Source organism: Panthera leo, chromosome D4, assembly GCF_018350215.1.
Source record: "Panthera leo isolate Ple1 chromosome D4, P.leo_Ple1_pat1.1, whole genome shotgun sequence".
In the NCBI taxonomy this organism is placed as follows: Eukaryota; Metazoa; Chordata; class Mammalia; order Carnivora; family Felidae; genus Panthera; species Panthera leo.
Window position 1 is genome coordinate 29,985,277 of NC_056691.1, and position 20,467 is coordinate 30,005,743.

The following is a 20,467-nucleotide window of genomic DNA, read 5'->3' on the forward strand; positions in this document are numbered from 1 at the left end:
ACTTTCTCAAGATCTTATAAGGACTGCTAGAACTGTGAATTTTATTTTGTTTTTTTTAATGTTTATTTTTGAAAGAGAGAACACAAGCAGAGGAGGGGCAGAGGGAGAGAGGGAGACACAGAATCCAAAGCAGCCTCCAAGCTCTGAGCTGTCAGCATAGAGCCCAGCATAGGACTCCAACTCATGAGCAGTGAGGTCATGACCTGAGCCGAAGTCAGATGCTCAACCAACTGAACCACCCAGGCGCCCCAGAATTGTGAATTTTAAATATGAAAGAGACCAATGGGAGTCCCTGATCCAAATTCCTACCCCCTTAGGTCCTGATCCCCAAATCACTCATTATCCCCCAGGGTAATGAGGCTCAAAAAGTTAACAAAACTTCCCCAGTTTCCTCTGGACCCTAGGGCCCAAGGTGCTGAGTCCAGTGCTCTGACTGCCACTGTCTCACCTGGCCTGTTCCCACAGATGACTGTTCTGGCAGTGTCTTCAGGGTCACAGATCCCAAGGAGATGGGGCTTTTCTATTTCTGTTTGCAGTGTGTGCTGCATGCCCCATAATACTCACCTGTTCTCCCAGGGTTAGATATATACGTCTATCAGATAATGAGAAATGGACTGTTGTGGATAAAAAAGGAACCTAGGCTCAGGACAGCCATTATAAAGTTGTTCTGTTGTGACTCACTTAGAAAGCAAAATACTATTAAAAATATAGAGAGATACAGATACAGGTAGAGATACATAGATATAGCTGGATTGTAACTATTACTTCTTCCAGGAGTAAAGCAGAATGGCAATAACAACCCCCCCAAAAAGATTTTGGATTTGAATCTAAGTGGGTTTTTTTTTCAGATTTGAATGTCATTTTTAAACATGCAGAAAATTTGACTTTAATATGTATTTGTGGTGGGTCCTCTAACCACCTGGCTTTCAACCAGAGGATGAGTAAAGACAATTCAGGAGTAGCTCATAGTTGCCTTAGGCTTTCCTGAATATTGGAAAACTGCATTCACAGGAATATTTCCTACCTCCAGGCAAAAATCTTGAATGATTACTTTCAGGATAGGAGCTTTTTCACACCTGTGCAAAGACCCTTAAAAGTTTTTGTCCTTTTAGACACTCAGATGCCATTTGAATGAATGTATTTACATGTGCTATATATTTTTATAATACTCCTGATTCCCTGCTTTGCAAAGACAAAGAAGTTTATGACTTCTTATGTGTTTATAGAGTTTGGCCCTTACCCAAAGGGAGATTTCTTTTTTAATCTTTTGTTTGAACAGATGTGTAAACAAAAGCATTGCTGCCTCTCAGACTTCACTATTTAAGATTGAATGAAGAAAAAAAAGAACACTGATTTTTTTTTTTTCTAGTCTTTATGGCAAAGTTGGTGTGATCAGGACACTGTGAGGACCAGTGGCTACACGGTGCACCCACACCCACACATGGCAGTGACTGTAGAGTGGCTTGTGAGGCTCTGTGCCATTCTCAGGAACAAGGTGTAGACCAAGAGCTTTCCTATAATGGGCAGATACTCTGGTGATCTTAGAATCCAAACTCAGGCTTCTCAGTGGGTCCAAGCCATCAGGACCTTCCAATCCCTTTGAAAGTCTCTCTCTTTCCAGTTTTGTCAATGACTAATCAAACCTAAACATCTGGTTATGGGGGAAAAACAAAACAAAACAAAACAGTGAATGTGTCTGTTACATATCTCTTGCTCCTTGTTCTGGTATATGTTCTACAGGGTGTTTTTTGGAGAGACCAGCTTAGCAGACAGAGCCATTCTAAAATTGCTTAATAAAACTTTTCCATAATTCCCAGTGGCCCACTATGGTAAGGCTACCCATCCTATGAGGCTGTTCTGCATTGTACCTTATCCCTGTCCAGGCTTCCTCCGTGGAGGGTATGGATAGATGAGCAGGGGAGGAAGAGTCGCAGTGTCTGCATTGGCTCTGGCTGCGTCTCCAGGAATTAGCCCTGAGGAGCTTTAGAAAGATGGCAGATTTCTTCACTGGATTATTTGAATGGATAAAGAAATTGTGGTTTATATACACGGTGGAGTACTACTTGGCAATGAGAAAGAATGAAATATGGCCCTTTGTAGCAACGTGGATGGAACTGGAGCGTGTTACGCTAAGTGAAATAAGCCATACAGAGAAAGACAGATACCATACGTTTTCACTCTTATGTGGATCCTGAGAAACTTAACAGAAGACCATGGGGGAGGGGAAGGAAAAAAAAAAAGAGAGGGAGGGAGGCAAACCATAAGACACTCTTAAAAACAGAATAAACTAAGGGTTGATGTGGGGTGGGAGGCAGGGGAAAGTGGGTGATGGACACCTGTTGGGATGAGCACTGGATGTTGTATGGAAACCAATTTGACAATAAATTTCATATTAAAATCAATCAATCAATCAATAAATAAATACTTTTAAAAAAAGATGGCAGAAATTACAATAATATTTCTCTTGCTAAAATGGGAATTGGAGGCTGTTCATGATTCCTTTTGAAACTCACTCTCCTGGATTGTTCTGTTTCTTGCCCCCACTTGTTACAGGTAGGTGGCTATAGGACAGATTGATCCCCATCAGCTCTGCTCATTTCCTTGCTATTCCTATCTAGGTGCTCTCTACAGTTCTTCAGTAATTTACCTCCAAAGTTGTTGTTTTTTTTTACCTCAAAGACTGTTAGTAGAAAAGTTTGTTGTTGTTTTTTTAACTTAAACATTCTCTGCACTATTCCCAGTGAAACTTCCTAGTACATAAAGATAGATTTCCTACATAGCAAATAGAAACATGCTAATGTAATCATATGGCTGTGAGGTAAGAGGAATATTCTTTTTTTCTTTTCTCAGCACATTGACAGTAAAGATTGCTATCTTTAAACTTTTTAAGAGTCAGTTTTATTTTTTCTTACTTTCATATTGAAAATCTATATATACTTTATCTCCTTTTTAGTTTTGCCTTTCAAAAAATAACTCTTATTTCATTTAAAGTAACATAACTCAGCTTAGATCTAATGCCTCGAAACACAGAATTTTGCTTCAAAGGCAAAAGAGTATTATCAAAAGTTATTTGAATCTTTCTTACTATTGATCTTTAGAGCAATGAGTAAGATAAGGAACTTTCTTCATAGAACCAACATAAACCTAAAACTTCTCAGTAAGAAATAAATTATACAGAATTATATACAGTTGCTTAGGTCTACTGTGGATTCATTTGGGCTACTCTAGAAGAAGGAATTTTTCCCTACAAAAGTGCTCTCTTATTCACTATAATCCTAATGTAGATCTTTTATAATTTAAAATAATTATAGGTTCTATTTTGTAGAATGTATACATTGTACATTTTTTTATATTTTTTACAAAATATACATACATGTATACATGTATACATGTATACAAAATACATTTTTTATATTTTTGTTTTTGTTTTTTTGGAGAGAGAGTGTACCCACACGTGCATATTTGCCCATGAGCAAAAGGAAGGGCAGAGAGAGGGAGAGAGAGAGTCCTAAGCAGGTTCCGTGCTGTCAGTGCAGAGCCCTACACAGGGGCATGACCCCACAAACTGTAAGATCATGACCTGAACCGAAATCAAGAGTTGGATGCTTCAGCCACCCAAGCACCCCTGTACATTTTTAAGTAGTAATTTTTATGATATATTTTCAAACACAATTTACAGACAAATCAGAAAAAATCAATAATGATTTTATAACTTCATGAAAATTAAATCAAAGGTGATATTCATAAAGTCTTTGAAGTGAGCCATTTCCAAGTTAAGCATTTAACTGTGAATAGATGAGGAGACTATTTTGGCCAAAATATATTAGAACAATTATCCTTTACCGAAATGATATATACTTAATGTTTTAACTGAATTAAACAATTTTTATATTTATGAACTTTAGTTTTAATAACAAATCATTATTTTTGTAAAAACAGCATATCATGTGTTTAAATTCTTATTTATATGAATGAGATTAGGATTTACCATAATCAGACATAGCCTATCTTTTACCTTTTTAGCCCTGGTTAACTGTGGTCTGAAGGGGGACAGTTTTTCCTTTACTTTTTCAGTTCTCAACTGATGGCTGCATATAGTATGTGTATGTCCAAAGGAGGAAGACATATTACCACCCATAGATTAGAATGATTATTTCAGAATTCTCTGATAATCCGGCTTCTTCTTAAGTATCCCCCCATTTCCATTCAACTAATCTCATCATCAAATGAATTTTTAACTATATTTTTACATTTCCTAGGGGTAAACCACTTACTAGATTTTATTTTTAATAAAGATTCCACAAATCGAATTTGAAAAACACTATAGTAGAAACACCTAACAATACCCAATAACTTAGGCAAATAATCATGAATGTAGCAATTACTAAGTTATAAATTATACTCTAATAGTGTCAAGCTTTCTAAAATACTTAGCAGAAATATTTATACAATACAATGTACAAAGTTCTTATCTTTATATTTCCTTATTATTATAATCATAAATTGTAATATGATGGAAAACTCATCAGAATCACAGAATATAGAAGTACTTCCTCAAGGCAAATCTTGATGGATAGTTTTGAAGAAACTTTTTAAGAAAACATTAGGAACAGTTAGCGGCTTTTGCAGAAACTGGCATTTCTTTCTTATTCAGGTCATGATTGCAAAATTTCCTTTTAAATACAGGCATAGTATTCCAGTTGTTGGCCATTCTACTCTTTAGCAGAAAGAGGAGTGGATTTATTTTGCTTTCTTTAGCAAGCAACCTCACCCTCTCTCCTAGTGTTAAGGAGGGACAGTATTGTCTTTTAAATTCCTAATCCAGTCTTTTTTACTGAACTTTTCATTACTCGAGCCTTTATAACTGTTGCTACTTCATTGTGTTGCCTCAGTGTTATATGACTTCACAGCTTTGACATAAGTGGTAATGAATGAGTTTGAGTCCAATTCACATAATCTGGAAACTTTTCATCTTGGCCATAGGCCTTGAATTTTGCTTTATGGCATAACTATCACTGCAATTGGAACTAAACTTTGGAACTTTTTTCCTTGTATCCACTATTGTAAAGGATACCATTTTACTATAAAGTAGTGAAACCAGCTTTGTAACAAGGCCACTAAAATGTTTATTAAGTTAATTAACAAACAAAATTTTGTTTACAACCTTGTTTAAGTACAAAGTACTCTACTAAAATGAACCTATCTGAACCTAGATAGATTTTTTTTGTTTGTTTTTAATGAAGGATAGGGTATTAAGCCCATGTGTGAAAAGAATGATTATCTAACACAATCAAGTTTTTAAATATAGAATTCTTGGCAAAATTAAAGATCCACCTGTTTGATACCTGTGTTGAAAAGCTGAATTTTCCTGAAGAATTTATAAAACTGACTTAAAAAAAAATGTATCCATACAAAATGTGAGCTTTGTAATGCTTTGCCAGAGTCAGAAAGACCAAGAGTAATCATGTAAATTATTGAAAATTACCATTGTCTGGCATGATTTCTCCATGGCTTCAGAAATTGCAGTATATGAGGAGGGAGTGTTCTTGGCCCAGTTCCTTCTTTTTCTGTTTATTTCACTTATCCTCACGTAAACATACCATCTCTCCTTACAATAATAGATCATTTCTTGGGAATCATCTTAAGATGATGAGCCTTTTTATTAGAAACTTATAACATCCATCTGTTTTCTTGTGAGGTAAAATAAGTGTGTCAAATCTCTTACAGATTTATCTTTAAAGGTCAGCATTTTCCTCTTTGTTGATGCTTTAAGATTCAAGAAATGATGTCTTTAAGGAAAGTACTTTCAGCATTTTATGTTTGTTCATCTGAGTCACAATAGACATATAAGAAGTCAATTTATTTTCATTAGAAATGGTTTGCTACTAAAAAAACATACAGCTACAGGGTGCCTGGCTGGCTGGGTAGAGCACGTGAATCTTGATCTCGGGTCATAAGTTCGGTACCCATGTTAGATAGAGATCACTTTAAAATAAAATAAAATAAAATAAAATAAAATAAAATAAAATAAAATGAAATGAAATGAAATGAAATGAAATAATAAATAGCATACAGTTATATCTTACATGTTATCCAATGTTCAGTTTATTTCAATAAAATGAATTTAAATATAATAAGTTGAAGAGATAAGTGATTTATTTAAAAAAAAAACTAAATGTTCCATCTTAAAATTTAAAAATTGGCTTGTCATTTTTAAGTCCCTTAAGGGAAAGGCCTCTTTGTATATGTAAATATTTTTGTTCTCAACTGCATAGCATGGTGACAGGAAGATAACAAGTGCTCAGTAAATATTTGTGGAATGAAACACTCTTCCCTACACACATTCATTTATATGTGCCATTTCAATCCCACTGAACTCCTGTAAAAGAAAAATAATTATGTCATCAGCAAGAATCTGTGTCTAGCAAACTCCTGTATGTATGTCTGAAAAAAAAGAATTCTTTAAAGATAGTTTAACTGGGTATAAATTCTAAGTTTATATTTTTTTTTCCTGTCTGCATGTAGAAGGTATTGTCTTCTGGTGGTGGTGGTATTCATGAGAAGTCTGTCTTCAGGTTGATTGTCATTTCTTTGTGGGATATCTTGTTTTTTCTTTCTGGCAGTTTTTAAAGATATTCTCTGTGATATAACAAAGTACAGATTTATTTTTATTTTTCCCACGAGAGATTTGCTTTCCCTTTTTAGTTTGAGGATTCATGCCTTCTTCAGTTACCTGCCATTATGTCTTTATATTATCTCTTCTGTTTTCTCCGTTCTTACCTTCTAATATTTTACAAACTTTGGTATGTCTTCTGCCATGTCTTCTTTCTCTACCACTTTATCAACTATCATTGTAAGGCTGTTTAGTCTGCTGCTTAACCCATGTTTTGAGTTTGTTCCTATCTCTATTTTTATTTCAAAACCACATTTCCTTTTTAGAGTTTGTGTTTGGCTCTTTCAGATCTGTCTATATAATACCAGCCCTAGTATATTCTATTCTTTCCTTTATCTTTCTGGACTTGCTAATGATTTAAAGTCTCTTGCAGATTGCTTTGTTATCTATAATTCCTCAGATACATATTCTCACACTTGTTGCTTCTGCCCATTTTCATGGTGGTGGGTTTTATATATTCTTCATAATTTTTGCCCAAACCCACCCCACCCCCCCCCACCCCCCCACCCCCCCCCCCGCCACCACCACCCATCAGAATCAAAAGCATTCTCTGGATTATAGAAATCTTCCCATGGTATGTTTTTATATTCACTCTTCATTGAGATCTATGGTTTTCACTGATTCTGGACCAGTTTTTTATGTTGGTTTTTAGCTTAGATTTTCCATTCCACCCAGGTGCTACAAAATCAGATTCCACACATGGCACAGGCTGGGCATTCCAGTGATTCTTCCTATCTAGAATAGGAAGGTAGCCTGCTTCTCTTCTGTGTTCCCAGTTTGGACTTTCCTAGCTTTAATTTGCAAACTGGATAGCCTCTTAATTCCTACTGTGTTTTTGGTTTCTTTGTCTTTTAATGCAGGGAGTTCAGTCATTTCCATCTCCCCTCTATACATGGGGTCCTGTAAACTATAACTTAAGGCCCTAACTCTGGGCTGCTGAGCATCAGCTCCTATTCACCACTTCTTTGTTTTTGGCACCTAGAGATTTACCTTTCTCACTTCTGAGCTCAAATGTAATTTTGTTGTTGTTACCAAATTGTATCTAGTCTTCTCATTTTGGAGTGGGGTGGGGCTTTCCATGTATTCACTGTACCATCTTCTCAGGGAAATTGGAACCAATAATTAAAATTATTTTTTTCTTGACTCAGTGTTTTTAACAATTTATGTTAGACAAGCAACAAGTATAGTCTGTAAAATAAATATAATTCTATATATAGTGTCAACCAACTGTAGTTAGCATCTTAAAATCACTAAATATTCTGGCAATCTAGTAGAGATTAAAAGGTAGGATTTATGAAAATGGTTTCTTATTTAACTATCACATAAAGATTGTTGTTATTTTAAAGTTTGGCTACTTATGTAAAATTAAATAACAAAAATCTGATTAATAATATTGAGGGAAATTACTGATTTAAGAATTTTAAATATCTCATTTTTATGCCATTATTTTTATAATCATTAATTTTTATCCTCATTTAGGATTGTGGATATCAGCATGTATATAATATCCCAACAAACTTGACAATGAAGGCATCATATTATTGCTATTACTTTTATTATATCTTTAAGAAAGATATATTCTTTAACATATATTTTAAACGATGGACACCATGGAAACATCATAGTATTGGCATTACTTTTATATATTTCATAAATATATAATATATAAATATATATATTTATAAAATATATATTTATATACATATATATATTTATAAAAATATATATGTATATAAATATATATTTATGAAATATATAAAATATAAATATATAAAATATATATTTATATGAAATATTCATTTTATAAATATAAATGTTTATATTTATATAAAATATATAAAATATAAATATATATTTATGAAATATATAAAAGTAATATATAAAAGTAACTTATTCCTATATCTTCTTTTTAAAAATCTAAGTTAACTAACATCTCTCATATTGTTATCAACTAGAGAATATGATATACTTGATTAGAAAGAGGTTTTGGAAAAAATAAGGCCATCTCCTCATTTGACCAAAAACGACTATTTTTTCAGACTTAGGTTTTGCATTCCTTCTCTTTCCAGACACATAAAGAAAAAATGAAGACAGATATATTGACACTTTCAAAGAAAGACCAACAACTAAGTGAAGGAAACATTTCATTTCCCCTTTACATTTCACACCCTGTAAGCCAAAAGAAGAAAAAAGTCTACCACACAGACCAGACCACCTTTATAATTGGAGAAAACGCCAAAAGGGATCCGCAGGTATGTGTATAGCAACACTGGACTTTAAAAATTATTCTCAAAAGAAATATAGCTACTTAATAAAATACACAAATAATTTGAATCTTAACCATACCTGGCAGCTGAATTTGTATACTTCAAAAAATAAATTCAAAATGTTTTAGATGTTTTTAGAAAGCTAATCCCTCAATTGATAAAAAAATGAAATCATTTTGTATGGATAAATGAAACACTTAATTGCATTTTATTTACTCTTTGAATATTGAGCACCTAATATGCACTCAGGCATTGTGCTAGGTTTTACACAGACAGGATAAAAAAGGACAGAGTTTACAGTGCAGTGAGAGTTAAACCATAAAACTTTCAAAAGTAAAAAAAAAAAATTATAAATAATTATAAAATGGTGTATTACAGGAAAGAAGTGGACAGGCCTGGTTGGTAGAGAATAAGGTGATCTGGAGGGGGGCCAATGGCTTTCTATTGGGTAGAGAGTAAGACCTCGCAACAGAGTTGGCATCTGAGACCTGAGGGATAACCAGGCAAAGAACTAGATTAAGGACATCCCTAGGGAGCAAAGAGGTTTGATGTGCTCAAGGAACTGAGAGAAGACTAGTGTACTTAGTGCATAATAAACCAAGCAGAAAGACATGAGCTGAAGGCCAAGACATAGATGGGGCTGGAGCATGCAAAGCCCTGTAGGTTGTGGATAAGAGTTTGGATTTTGTCCCAGGTGTGTCAAAGCTATTGAGGCATGAACATGATCTGATGTATGTTTCTCAAAGATTGTTCTAATTTCTTTGTGGAAGAGAGCAGACTAGGGAAGACCATAAGGAACTAGCCAATGGTGGTTTACGGTAGAGTGGTTCCCATGGAGATAGAGTTTGGTGGATGAATTCAGTTTGGTATGGACTGGTTGTTGGGAAAGAGAGAAAACAAGACTACTCTTAACTTTTCCATGGAGCAACAGATTGGATTTACTAAAATGGGGAAAACTAGGAGTTTGGACTGAAAAAAAATCAAGAGTTCTCTTTTGCTTGTATTAAATTTGAGGTTCTATGAAAATAGGATTTGGGGACTAGAGATCTAAATGTGGAAGTCATCAGCATTGAGATTTTAAATGGTTTTAGAGCCACAGGTTATGTGAACAGCCTAGGAACCCAGCACAGACAGAAGAGAAGCTAGGACTGAGCCTTAAGGGGACAGTGGCCTGCTGGGTAGGAGGCACACTATAAGGTCCTGAAGTCCAAGAGGAGTGAAAATTTCAAAATGGAGGAAGTGCTTCATTTTATTAAATGCTGCTGAGAACCAGAATCAGATGAAGTGGAAAAGTGCCTTCCAGAACTGGCAGGAGAACTCACTGGCTGCCTTGATGTGAGCAGTCTACAAATCCCTAGGCAGACTCGGGGTGAGGTGGGAAGCAGGGGATGGGCAGATCTTGAGACTTCTCTGTGAGTGTGAAAAGTTGCGGTAGTTGGAGGGCATTGTGCAGTCAAAGGTAAATTTTTTTAAGTTGGGAAGACAGTAGAACCTATTTGTGTGTTGAGGGAAAAAACCAATATGGAAAAAAAGAGATCATGCTGGAGAAGTGGTAACAGAAGTCCTGCAGAGCAGGAGAGGGTGGGATCCAGACTACTGAAGAAGGTCTAGCCTTTGAGAGGCATCAGAAGAGGAGGGATGGAAGATGGGCATAGATGCGATATTTTCTCAATTAACTGAGAATTAAAGTATCAAATCAGAGGGAGAGAAATTTCAGGAGAGAAAAGTCATGAAATAAATCATTTATCAATTAGAACAGCAAGCTTGGTGAGACTGGAATTCATGGGTCATGTTAGGTCCCTGTTGGAGAGTAATTCCAGTAAAAGCATCCATGCAGTTGTGCAGACTTTGTTCAGCCAGGCTTCAATTGCTCAGTTACAGACACAGAATAGGGAGATGGCTGGGTTTTATCAGGGGTTAGAATGGAGGGAGAGAGAAGCAAAGAAGCTGAAAGATGTTTGCAAAGGAGTAATTATAAAGTCGAACCTAAGCTAAACAAGGGGAGGCTTGATGAGGTCAGAAGTATCTTCCAGCATTGTTGTCATGGGGGAATTAAACAGTTGAGCTGGATTATGAGGTGACTAAATTCAGGGATTTGCAGGTTGTGCAATTAATGGTAATGACAATGGCAGTATATGTCCTTAGGAATAGGGACCTGACATTCTGTTGAGTCTTGGGGAGTGGGGGATCGTGGTAAAGAAATTGGTGGGCTAGGAGTTGGAGTTACATGGGCCATCCACATGGATGTTGGTGTTATCAAGAGTGATGGCAGGAGATGGGAAAGGAAACAGGATTGATCATGAGTTCAGTCACTAGGAGGAAGCGACTAAGAGGTCAGTTGACAAATTGAGGGAAAGAATGGATTAGCAGGATAGCATAAACCTGCAAAAGGGAAAGGAATCTTTAAGAAAAAAAAAATGGTCTGGAAGCAGCATGTGAAGCATGAACCCTGAGGTTTAAGATGTGAGGTATAAGAGCCTTATCTTGTGAGGGCCGTATGGGAGGAGGTGGCATCATGAGGGGATAGAGGGACCATCTGGGGAGAAGAACAGGGGAGTTGGTAGAGCATAGCCTCATTCCAGGGGCTGAGGAATGGTCTGGAAGGGTGAGGGATTTGATTAGATTGGGGAGGAAGAGACTAGGACCAGGAAAAGGCCTGGTACACCTGTTACAGGTGACAGAGGAGTAGTGACTGAGCTAAGCAGGGATGAAAGGCATGGTTGAATTGACCCTGAAGGCCTCTGCAGACAATGGGCAAATGGTGATGGTTCTCCCTGTTCCAAATTCTTTCCTCACGGGTTTGGTAGCTCCTCAGCCCTTGGGTGCTGGTGTGGTAGGCTAGAGTGCGGCTCTCAGCTACCCACCATTGCCCAGAAAGGCAAACACCCTACATGCTACAGTAGCATCTCTCCTCATAAATAGACTTACAGTGATGATTCTGGGCAAATTTGGGGTAATTTGCTTTGGGCAATTATTTTGTTCAGAGGCAGACCATAATGGATTTTACCAGTTTTTAAGGAGCACAAGTGTCTTTATCTCCGTTAGCACTGTATATAAAAATAAAACTATTAACAAATGATTAGATTTTTCTTCTCTCACTTTCTTCTCTGCCCATCCCAGGGAATAAATGCCTTAGGCTAAGTGAAAGACTAATGTTAGAATGCCAACCTCTGACCTAGGGATCGATGTCAGAACTGCTGACACATCTTTCCCACTAATCATCCTCCTTTACGAGAATCACGAATCCGTACCCGCTGTGGCCGTCAGGTCATCGGAATGAAGTTTCAGTCCTCCCTTCACTTAAGAAAGCTCAGGCAAAAAGAAGATAACCTAGCTGTGTCCCACCATTTTCCCTCAGTTCTCATGAAAAGGGAAGAGAACTTGAATTATATACATGACACACAACTACTCTGGATATATTTGCTAAAATATACCTGTCTTTGATTTCCGTTTTTTTTCTTTCTTCTAGTGACTTATGAGTGTCTACTTTAGTTTATTAAATTTTCCTTACAAAGTGGCTAGTTTATACCTCCTGAGTGTACCTTCCTTAAATACTTAGAGAAAATTCTTTTAAAGACCAAGAATTATGAAAGCAAGTTAGAAAGCAAAAATAAAATGAATTATAATCAGTCATATTCATCCTGTAAAGGACAACCTCCCAGCCTAATTTACTTGCATACTACTGGTATAACATGGGGTCAGAAGCTCTCCTCCCAAAAGGGACAGAATTGTAAGATTCTGAGTGAGGTCAGCACAGCAAAGGTGAAGTATTCTGGCAGCTGCTGAGACACCACCAAGTCTTGGATAAATAAGACATCAGCCTGTAACTTTGCCAATAACTTAATCTTCACAGCACAAATATTTATTAGAAAGGCCATGAAAATGGATTTGGAGATGATTAATAAATAAAATAATACCTCATTACTTCATATGAAGTAAAAACTGGAACCTTTTAAGAACGTGCTTGTTGCTTTCCAACAAGAACATTGGCAATTTCCAGGACAGAAATTTGGAAGCTTGTATTTGTGTTATTAAATATTCTCTTGGCAGTAAGAGTGGCTGTTGCTCAGGCATAGATAATATCTGGACTTGGAACAGTGAAGAGGACCAGTGCAGTGAAGAGGACTAGAAGGCAGGGTGCTCATCTGAAGCCACAAAAGTCATGAGCATGCACGATGGATGCCACTAAAATCACAGGAAACACAAACTTGACATAACCTGGCCTGAGCAGCAAAATAATAGTGGCTTTAAAGCTCCAAATTACATACATTACAAATAAATCATTATTTTACCCTCAGGATTCTCTGTTGTGTGTGCAGGATAAAATTCAAACTTTTGAAATTGACATACAGACCCTTCATGATAGTCAGCCTCTTCCTTGGCAATTTCTCCTGCCCCTCTGTGTACCAGGTTCTCTCTGAAGTGGGCCTGTGCATGTTCCCCGTTCCCTGGACGGTTTCCTCACTTACCCTTGCCTGACTGGTGACACCAGAGAAGCCTTCCCTGCTACCTTACCCATGATCCATCACTGGCTCAGGTACCCCTTCTGTGGGAACCCACAGGGCCCTGTATTTCATCTGTAGTGGGATTTATCACTCTCTTCTGGTTTGGTTTTCATGTGTCTGTCTCCTCCAGCTTGACTATAAACTCCTTGAAGAATATGGTGGTCGGCTGTTCACTGCTGTATAACTCTATGGTGCTTAGCACATAGAGGATCTATAAATGTTTGCTGAATGTATAAATGAATGTTTTAAGGAACTATATCAAATATAAACATAATTCTAAAACTTTGGTACTTTTAATCATGTGTTACAACACCATCTGGCTTTTTTTAAAAGAATGTTTACAAACACTGAGCTCTCCTGATTCGTGGCCCAACTCAGCATCAGCAAAGCAATACCCTCTGTCTTTGCTCCATCTGCCATAGCAAAATACTATAGACTGGGGCTTAAACAATAGAAAGTTACTTCTCACAGTTCTAGAGCCTGGGAAGTTGAAGATCAGGGTACCAGCTGATTTGGCTCCTGGTGAGGGCTCTCCTGACTTGCAGATGGTGACCTCACCGTGTCCTCTCTTGGCCAAGAAAGATATTTCTGATGGCTTCTTATGACCTCATTTAACCTTAATTACCTTCTAAAGGCCCTATCTCCATATAGTCAGACTGCGGTTTAGGGCTTCAACATAATGAATTTGAGGGTGTTGCAGTTCAGTCCATAGCACCCTCACCTGGGGAAAGGAGCACAGTCTGGTGTCCAGGGTTGTGAAACAATCTTTCTGCCTCTGTCTTGCCAGGGTTCTGGAAGGTCCATTTTCTCACACATGAATACAACAGCTTTTGTTAGTATCTTATACTAAGAGTAAAACTCACTCCTTTAAATGACATCTCATTTCTTAGTTTAGCTGTCTATACTCAAGGCAGGCCAGTTGGGGGAAGAAAGAGTCTAGGTTTATCAGTTTAGAATTTTCCTTTAGGATCAACAAAAAGTTGTATGAAATTTCTTTGTTGTATTTGTGGAAGAAGGGAAAAAAGGAGAGAAGAAAAAATCCCTTTATTTTTCAGAATTTTGTCTTTTCATTAAGACCTTTTTTTTGACAATTTTATTTCATAGGACTTGAATGCAATATAGATTTTCAGACAGATTATATAAATTATGATTCTCATGTCAGCCGTAAGTTGGCTGACTGGAGGAGCAGCATGCTGGGATCCCATCATTCCCAGGAAATGCCTAATAGTATAAATCAAAATAACTTCAAAAGCCGGTGATTTCATGAACTAGAATTTTTTTTCACTAGCATAAGGAAAGAGGTCACATTCTGCTAGTGTAAAATGCATTTTCATTATGGAATTAAGTTAATATATACTAAATGAATAAGATTACAGTTGACCCTTGGACAACACAGGTTTGAACTATGTGGGTCCACTTACTGGCAGATTTTCTTCCAGTAAATACAGTACTGCAAATATATTTTTTCTTCCTTGTGATTTTCTCAACAACATTTTCTTTTCTCTAGCTTACTTTATTGTAAGGATACAGTATATATAATATATGTAACATACAAAATATGTATTAGTTGACTCTACATTATCAATAAGGCTTCTGGTCAACAGTAGGCTAATTTGGGGGAAAGTCAAAAGTTATATTCAGATTTTTGACTACACAGGGAAACCTAACACCTGTGTTGTTCAGGGATCAACTGAACATTGCTTTGTGTCTTTTTTTAATATCACTGATGGTGAGTTCTTTAAAAATAAAATAATAAAAATAACTACTGCTTTTGTTCATTAAATCTTCAGAAAACAATTTGAAGAAATGGCTTCTTATTTTAACTTGCCTTCTGTAAAGGAATTTGCTAAAAATATAACTAATGCTACATCAGAAGAACGACAGAAAATGCTAAAAGACTTTTATGCTTCTCAGTATCCGGAGGTAAAAGAATTTTTTGTGGATTTTGCTTCAGAATGCATTAAAACTTCCTGTCAGAAAAGAGAGAGAGTCAGGAATAAATCTGAAAAAACAGAATCTCTTATAAAAGAAGGCCTGTCAGATTCTGCAACTTTGGCACTTAAAGATTCTCCCAAAAGAGTTTCTCAAATTTGCAGCCCAAAAATATATAAAGAAAAATCCATTGAGTTTCAAACTCACGGTTCCCATAGGGAACAGGTACTTTCTAATGACGGAGAGACTACCAAATCACGTATGAGCTCTACCCAAGAGACTGACAATGGAAAAAACAGCCAAGCATCCAAAGATACTGTAGTATCCTGTTCCCTGAACAGTAAGTCTGAAGCATATGAGTTAGAAAAATTAGAATATACTATGAAAGAGCAACAAAGCCCAACAAGAACAGGCATTTCAAGAAACGGACCCCTTTTCAAAGTGGAAAACAAGAAGGTAGAAAATCCAGTGTTAGGAAACACTTCTGTGGTAGGCTTACTTGGCGACACATCTATTCTTGATGACCTCTTTAATAGTTATGGGAACAGTCCCACACAACTGCCAAAGAAAGTTCTTTCAGGGCCCATGGAAAAAGCAAAACAGAGACCAAAAGATTTCTGGGACATCTTGAATGAACAGAATGACGACAGCCTTAGTAAACTCACTGACTTGGCAGTGATAGAGACTCTATGTGAAAAAGTGCCCCTTGCTGCATCCTCCAAAAGGAAAGAGGAGCTGGAAACTTCGCTTTGGAAATCAAATGAGAAATTTTTGTGGAAAAAATTTAGCTTAAGTGATACAGATGAAAACACAACTAATGCACAAAACTAATGCATAAACACACAGTGAATTACTGTCACCATGAACTTCTGCCATCCATGTTTACAATACTGTATTCCACACTATGTTATCTTGAACACAGCTGTCATGCATTTTTATTAAACTCTTGCTCTAGGGTTTTTTAGCCTAAAAGGTTATGATGGATTTGTTTTCCTTGATATCTGATTTGATCTTTTAAAAATATGATTGTATTATAGTATGTATGAACCTCTGTTATGAAATAGAGAAAGTCTAGATTTGTTATCAGGAGACCTTGGACATCTCTCTTACTGTGTAATTATGTGCCTGTAGATAAGTCATTTACCTTCGTGTGTAGATACTGCCTAATATGAAAGATGAAGGGTTTGAACTCAACATTTGTGTCCTTTCAGCTTAAAAACACCTTTGGTTTACTTTCCCAGATTCCATTTGAAGTCACAGGCCGAGTTATGGCCATCCCCCAAATCAGGTGTGCGTTGATGTGTTTCTTTCTTACTAGCATTTAGAAAAGTATTAAGTTAACTGTTTTCCTTTTCCCTCAGTATCATGTACTATTGCTAAATTATTTTAGGTGAGAGTAATAACTAGTAATGAATATATGATGTTGTGTTAAAATAAGTTTATAACTGCTCAAAATCAAAGGGTTAATGTTGTATAACTATACTATATGAGATACGACACCGAAGTAATAAAACTACTACCAGTAGCCACAGAACACCAATGCCTCAACTTTTTATACAACAATTAGGATTTAATCAATATAAATTAAGCTTTGTATAGTACTTTTGTATTAAGTATGGAGAAATGAGGAAACATTTTATTTGAAACTATTCTCTTTTGCTGAATTGAATTTATGTGGTTTACAATCAACAGAATGCGCTTATTGTTGAATTCATTTACGTGGAAACATTCCCTCAGTCCCTATGTGTCCTGTGCCAGTGCCTCGAGAGGGATAGGTGAGATACTGCTACGGGTGAAAGATAAGGAACCATATCTGTAAAGAGTCATGTGTGTAGAGCCCCTGGCATCATGCCTGGCACATGGCAGCAGGGACCTGATCCACATTCAGATGCCCAGTGGCAATTCCCTTAAGTTGAGCTCCTGGAGCTGTGGAAAAATAGAGGAGGAAAAATAGAAAATAGCAGTGAACCAGGAAATGGTGGTACTAAGAGCACCATAAATTGTTGTTGTGTTGAGCGGGGAGAGCTTCAGAGTACCCAGCCATTGCAGTGGGGAGCTGTGGCTCAGAAATGGAAAAACAAAACAAAACGAAAACAAAGAAACAAATCTTTTAAGAGACTGAATAACCAAATATGTTTTTCAATGTGATGTGGTTGAGGGCTGTGAAGTATATTTTATGTCATGACCTAGTACATACGTGTTAGTACATATATGTGATGAAATAAAATGTTTATGAAAGAGTATTTACCTGTAAGGCATGCAGTTGTACTTTGATCTAGAAAAGATGTGTAGGAATTTGCTCCTTTGGCTCTTGTGTATGTGTGGTTTTTAATGCTCTCATAACCCACTGAATTGATTTTACAACCCATTAATGATTGAAAATCACAGCTTGCAAATCATTGTTTTAGATTCATCTTTTTTTTATCCTACTTGCAGCTGAGTTGTGTTCAGATTTATCAGATGCTGAGTTTCACCACTGAGGTGCTTGCTACAAAATGAATGTGTTGTGTAGTCTGTGGTAGACTTGACATAGAAATGCTGTCAGCCTGCTGTGGGACTAGCTGTTGGGAGGAGGTTGGATAAGCAAGTAGATGCCCCTTCATCTCAGTTTTTATACCACTTTTAATGAAAGTGGATCTTTCATAAAATAAAATGCTTTTACATTTTTTAATATAGGGGTGCCTGGGTGGCTCAGTTGGTTAAGCATCCAACTCTTGGTTTCGGCTCAGGGCATGATCTCACGGTTTCATGAGTTCGAGCCCCGCATCGGCTCTGTGCTGATGGTGCAGAGCCTGCTTGAGATTCTCTCTCTCTCTCCCTATCCCTCTCTCTTTCTCACTTTCTCTCTCTCTCTCTTTCTGCCCCTGCCCCGCTCACGCTGTCTCTGTCTCAAAAATAAACTTAAAAAAAAAATTTAATATAATGACTTTCAAGTCATAAAATGATATTCACACAATATAATGAAATACAATTAAAGATATTTTTATCAGTAAAAGTCAAAATGGAAGCAAAAATACAGACCTGGAGTTTAAAAATTAGTTTTCAGCAGTTATCAGTGAAATATGTCATTATTTTCATGCAGGCACAGTGTGTCAAGCAGAGTACAGGGTCTGGTATGAAGAGGAGCCAGTCAGAGTTCCAGGAGAGAAACTGTAAGGGTTGACTTTCCCTGCACTGGAACAATAGGAGGAGTTGGAGAAACCATTGATGAATCTGGGAACAGACACTATGAAGGGCTGACAATAAGAATCCTGCCCAGGGGCACCTGGGTGGTTCAGGCACTTCGGCTTCTGACTCCTGGTTTTGACTCAGGTCATGATCTCATGGTTTTGTAAGTTCAAGCCCTGATTGGGCTCTGGGCTGCCAGCTTGGTATATTCTCTCTCTCCCCCTCTCTCTGCCCCTCCCCTGTTTGTGCTCTCTCCCTCTCTCTCTCCCTCTCTCAAAATAAATAAACTTACCAAAAAAAAAAAAAAAAAACCCACATGGACCATATCACTACTAAAAAACCTTCCAACTTCAGGTTTCCAAGATTTTATTTGCCATAGTCTGTTTTGTTTACTTCTTTTTAAAGCACTCTATTGGAAACTGAGGCAAAATACTGAGAGACTTTTGCACTTGAATTCCTTAGGTTTCCCTTAAAGCCCTGAAACCACTTCTCAGAGTAAATTAACATCATCTGCAAGCAGTGTGGCTGCCCCTAAGTGTTCAAGACAATGGAGCCTCACTTTGCAGAGCGGAGTTTGGTGATAAACTTTTCCCCAGTCCACACAAAATGAGAAAGCCAAGGGCAGTATAGTTTAAAAATTCAGTGTGTGCAGTTTTTAAATTCTGAAGTTATCCTTCCTTTATGATATTAAAATTGTCTTCTTTGTATGAAATGATGGTAGATCGTAGTTTTCAGTCTTTTTCATTGTCCTTACTTGATATAAAAGTTGATAACCATATGTCAGTACCCAAAAGTTTTATTCGACCTCTACTAGTCTATAAAATCCTTAAGAATATAATAACTGCCTGGTTCAAAGTTCATGAATAGACCTCCATGGCTACTACCAATGTCATAAATCCAGGTAACAGTAGGTCTAGGACCCACCTAGGATGCCAGTGAATCTATAAGATCCTGTACGATGGATCTGCCTTCAAAGAGCCCAGCATGCAGGGCACCTGTTAAGCCCTCACCTAATTCTCACTGGGTTATCATTGATGTAATCTCATTCCCCAGTTCCATCCCCACCTGCTTTTGCAAAGCATCCTCTACCCAGTGCCTCTGGGAGCCTTAAAGAGAAGACTCATAAGTTCAGAAACACATCTTGTCACTAGTGACATGCATTTGCTCAGGGTGACAGCCTTGTGCACTACCCAACCCCCCCCCCCCCCCCCCACACACACACACACATACACATACTCAGTGCTGGCTTCATGTGGTGTTTATGGCAGGTGGGAAGAACACACTTTTTCTCTGTTAATGGGCAACCACAGGAGGGCTGTCTTGCCTCACAAGGTCTTACAGTTTTAAAAATAAAAACAGCCCTTTGGGTGTTTTGTCTGCCCTTCAGAGGAAAGACTCAGATTGACCCTCCCTCTCAAGGAAGTCAGAGGCTGTGTGCTTCCCAGCCCAAGTCAGGTGGCAAGTCAGAGCCACTTGCAGAGGCTTTTCCATACATAGGTGCCCAAGTGCATCCCCAAGAGATTCTAGTGCAGGAGGTCTAGGGGTCAACACAAGCACCTATTTGTTTTTTTTTAAAGTTTCACACTATGATACGATGTCTGAGTCTGTCACTGGGCAGGACTCACCTGCCTGACATTCTCAGTGAGCCCCCTCACCCATGGACATACAACAGAGATCATCGTGGAGCCACACTGTTCTTTTTCAAGACCCAAAGTTATCATTGGCATTGTTTTTCAGCTTTCTAATATGTACTTTATTTACTTTGCTGTAGGTTAACCAGCAGGTTATCCCCTGAATTTGAAAATTTAGTCTTAATTATGGGAGTTTGATGCCTTTCTGTCACTGACACAGATAATGCCCAACTGACATTCTTGGTTTTGTACTGCTGTCTCATGGTTAAAAATCAAGAATGCCTCTTTCTA

The 20,467-nt window shown here is 37.3% G+C and overlaps 1 protein-coding gene across 1 annotated transcript in view; it reads left to right on the forward strand.

Moving 5' to 3' along the window:
• Window positions 1–16,571, forward strand: part of ERCC6L2 (ERCC excision repair 6 like 2) — a 132,434-nt gene extending 115,863 nt beyond the window's left edge. The window contains 3 exon segments of the mRNA XM_042912276.1: window positions 8,743–8,904; window positions 8,906–8,925; window positions 15,236–16,571. Coding sequence (XP_042768210.1) covers window positions 8,743–8,904; window positions 8,906–8,925; window positions 15,236–16,208 — 1,155 coding nt within the window. The 3' untranslated portion in view covers window positions 16,209–16,571.
• Window positions 16,572–20,467: the final 3,896 nt, after the last annotated feature.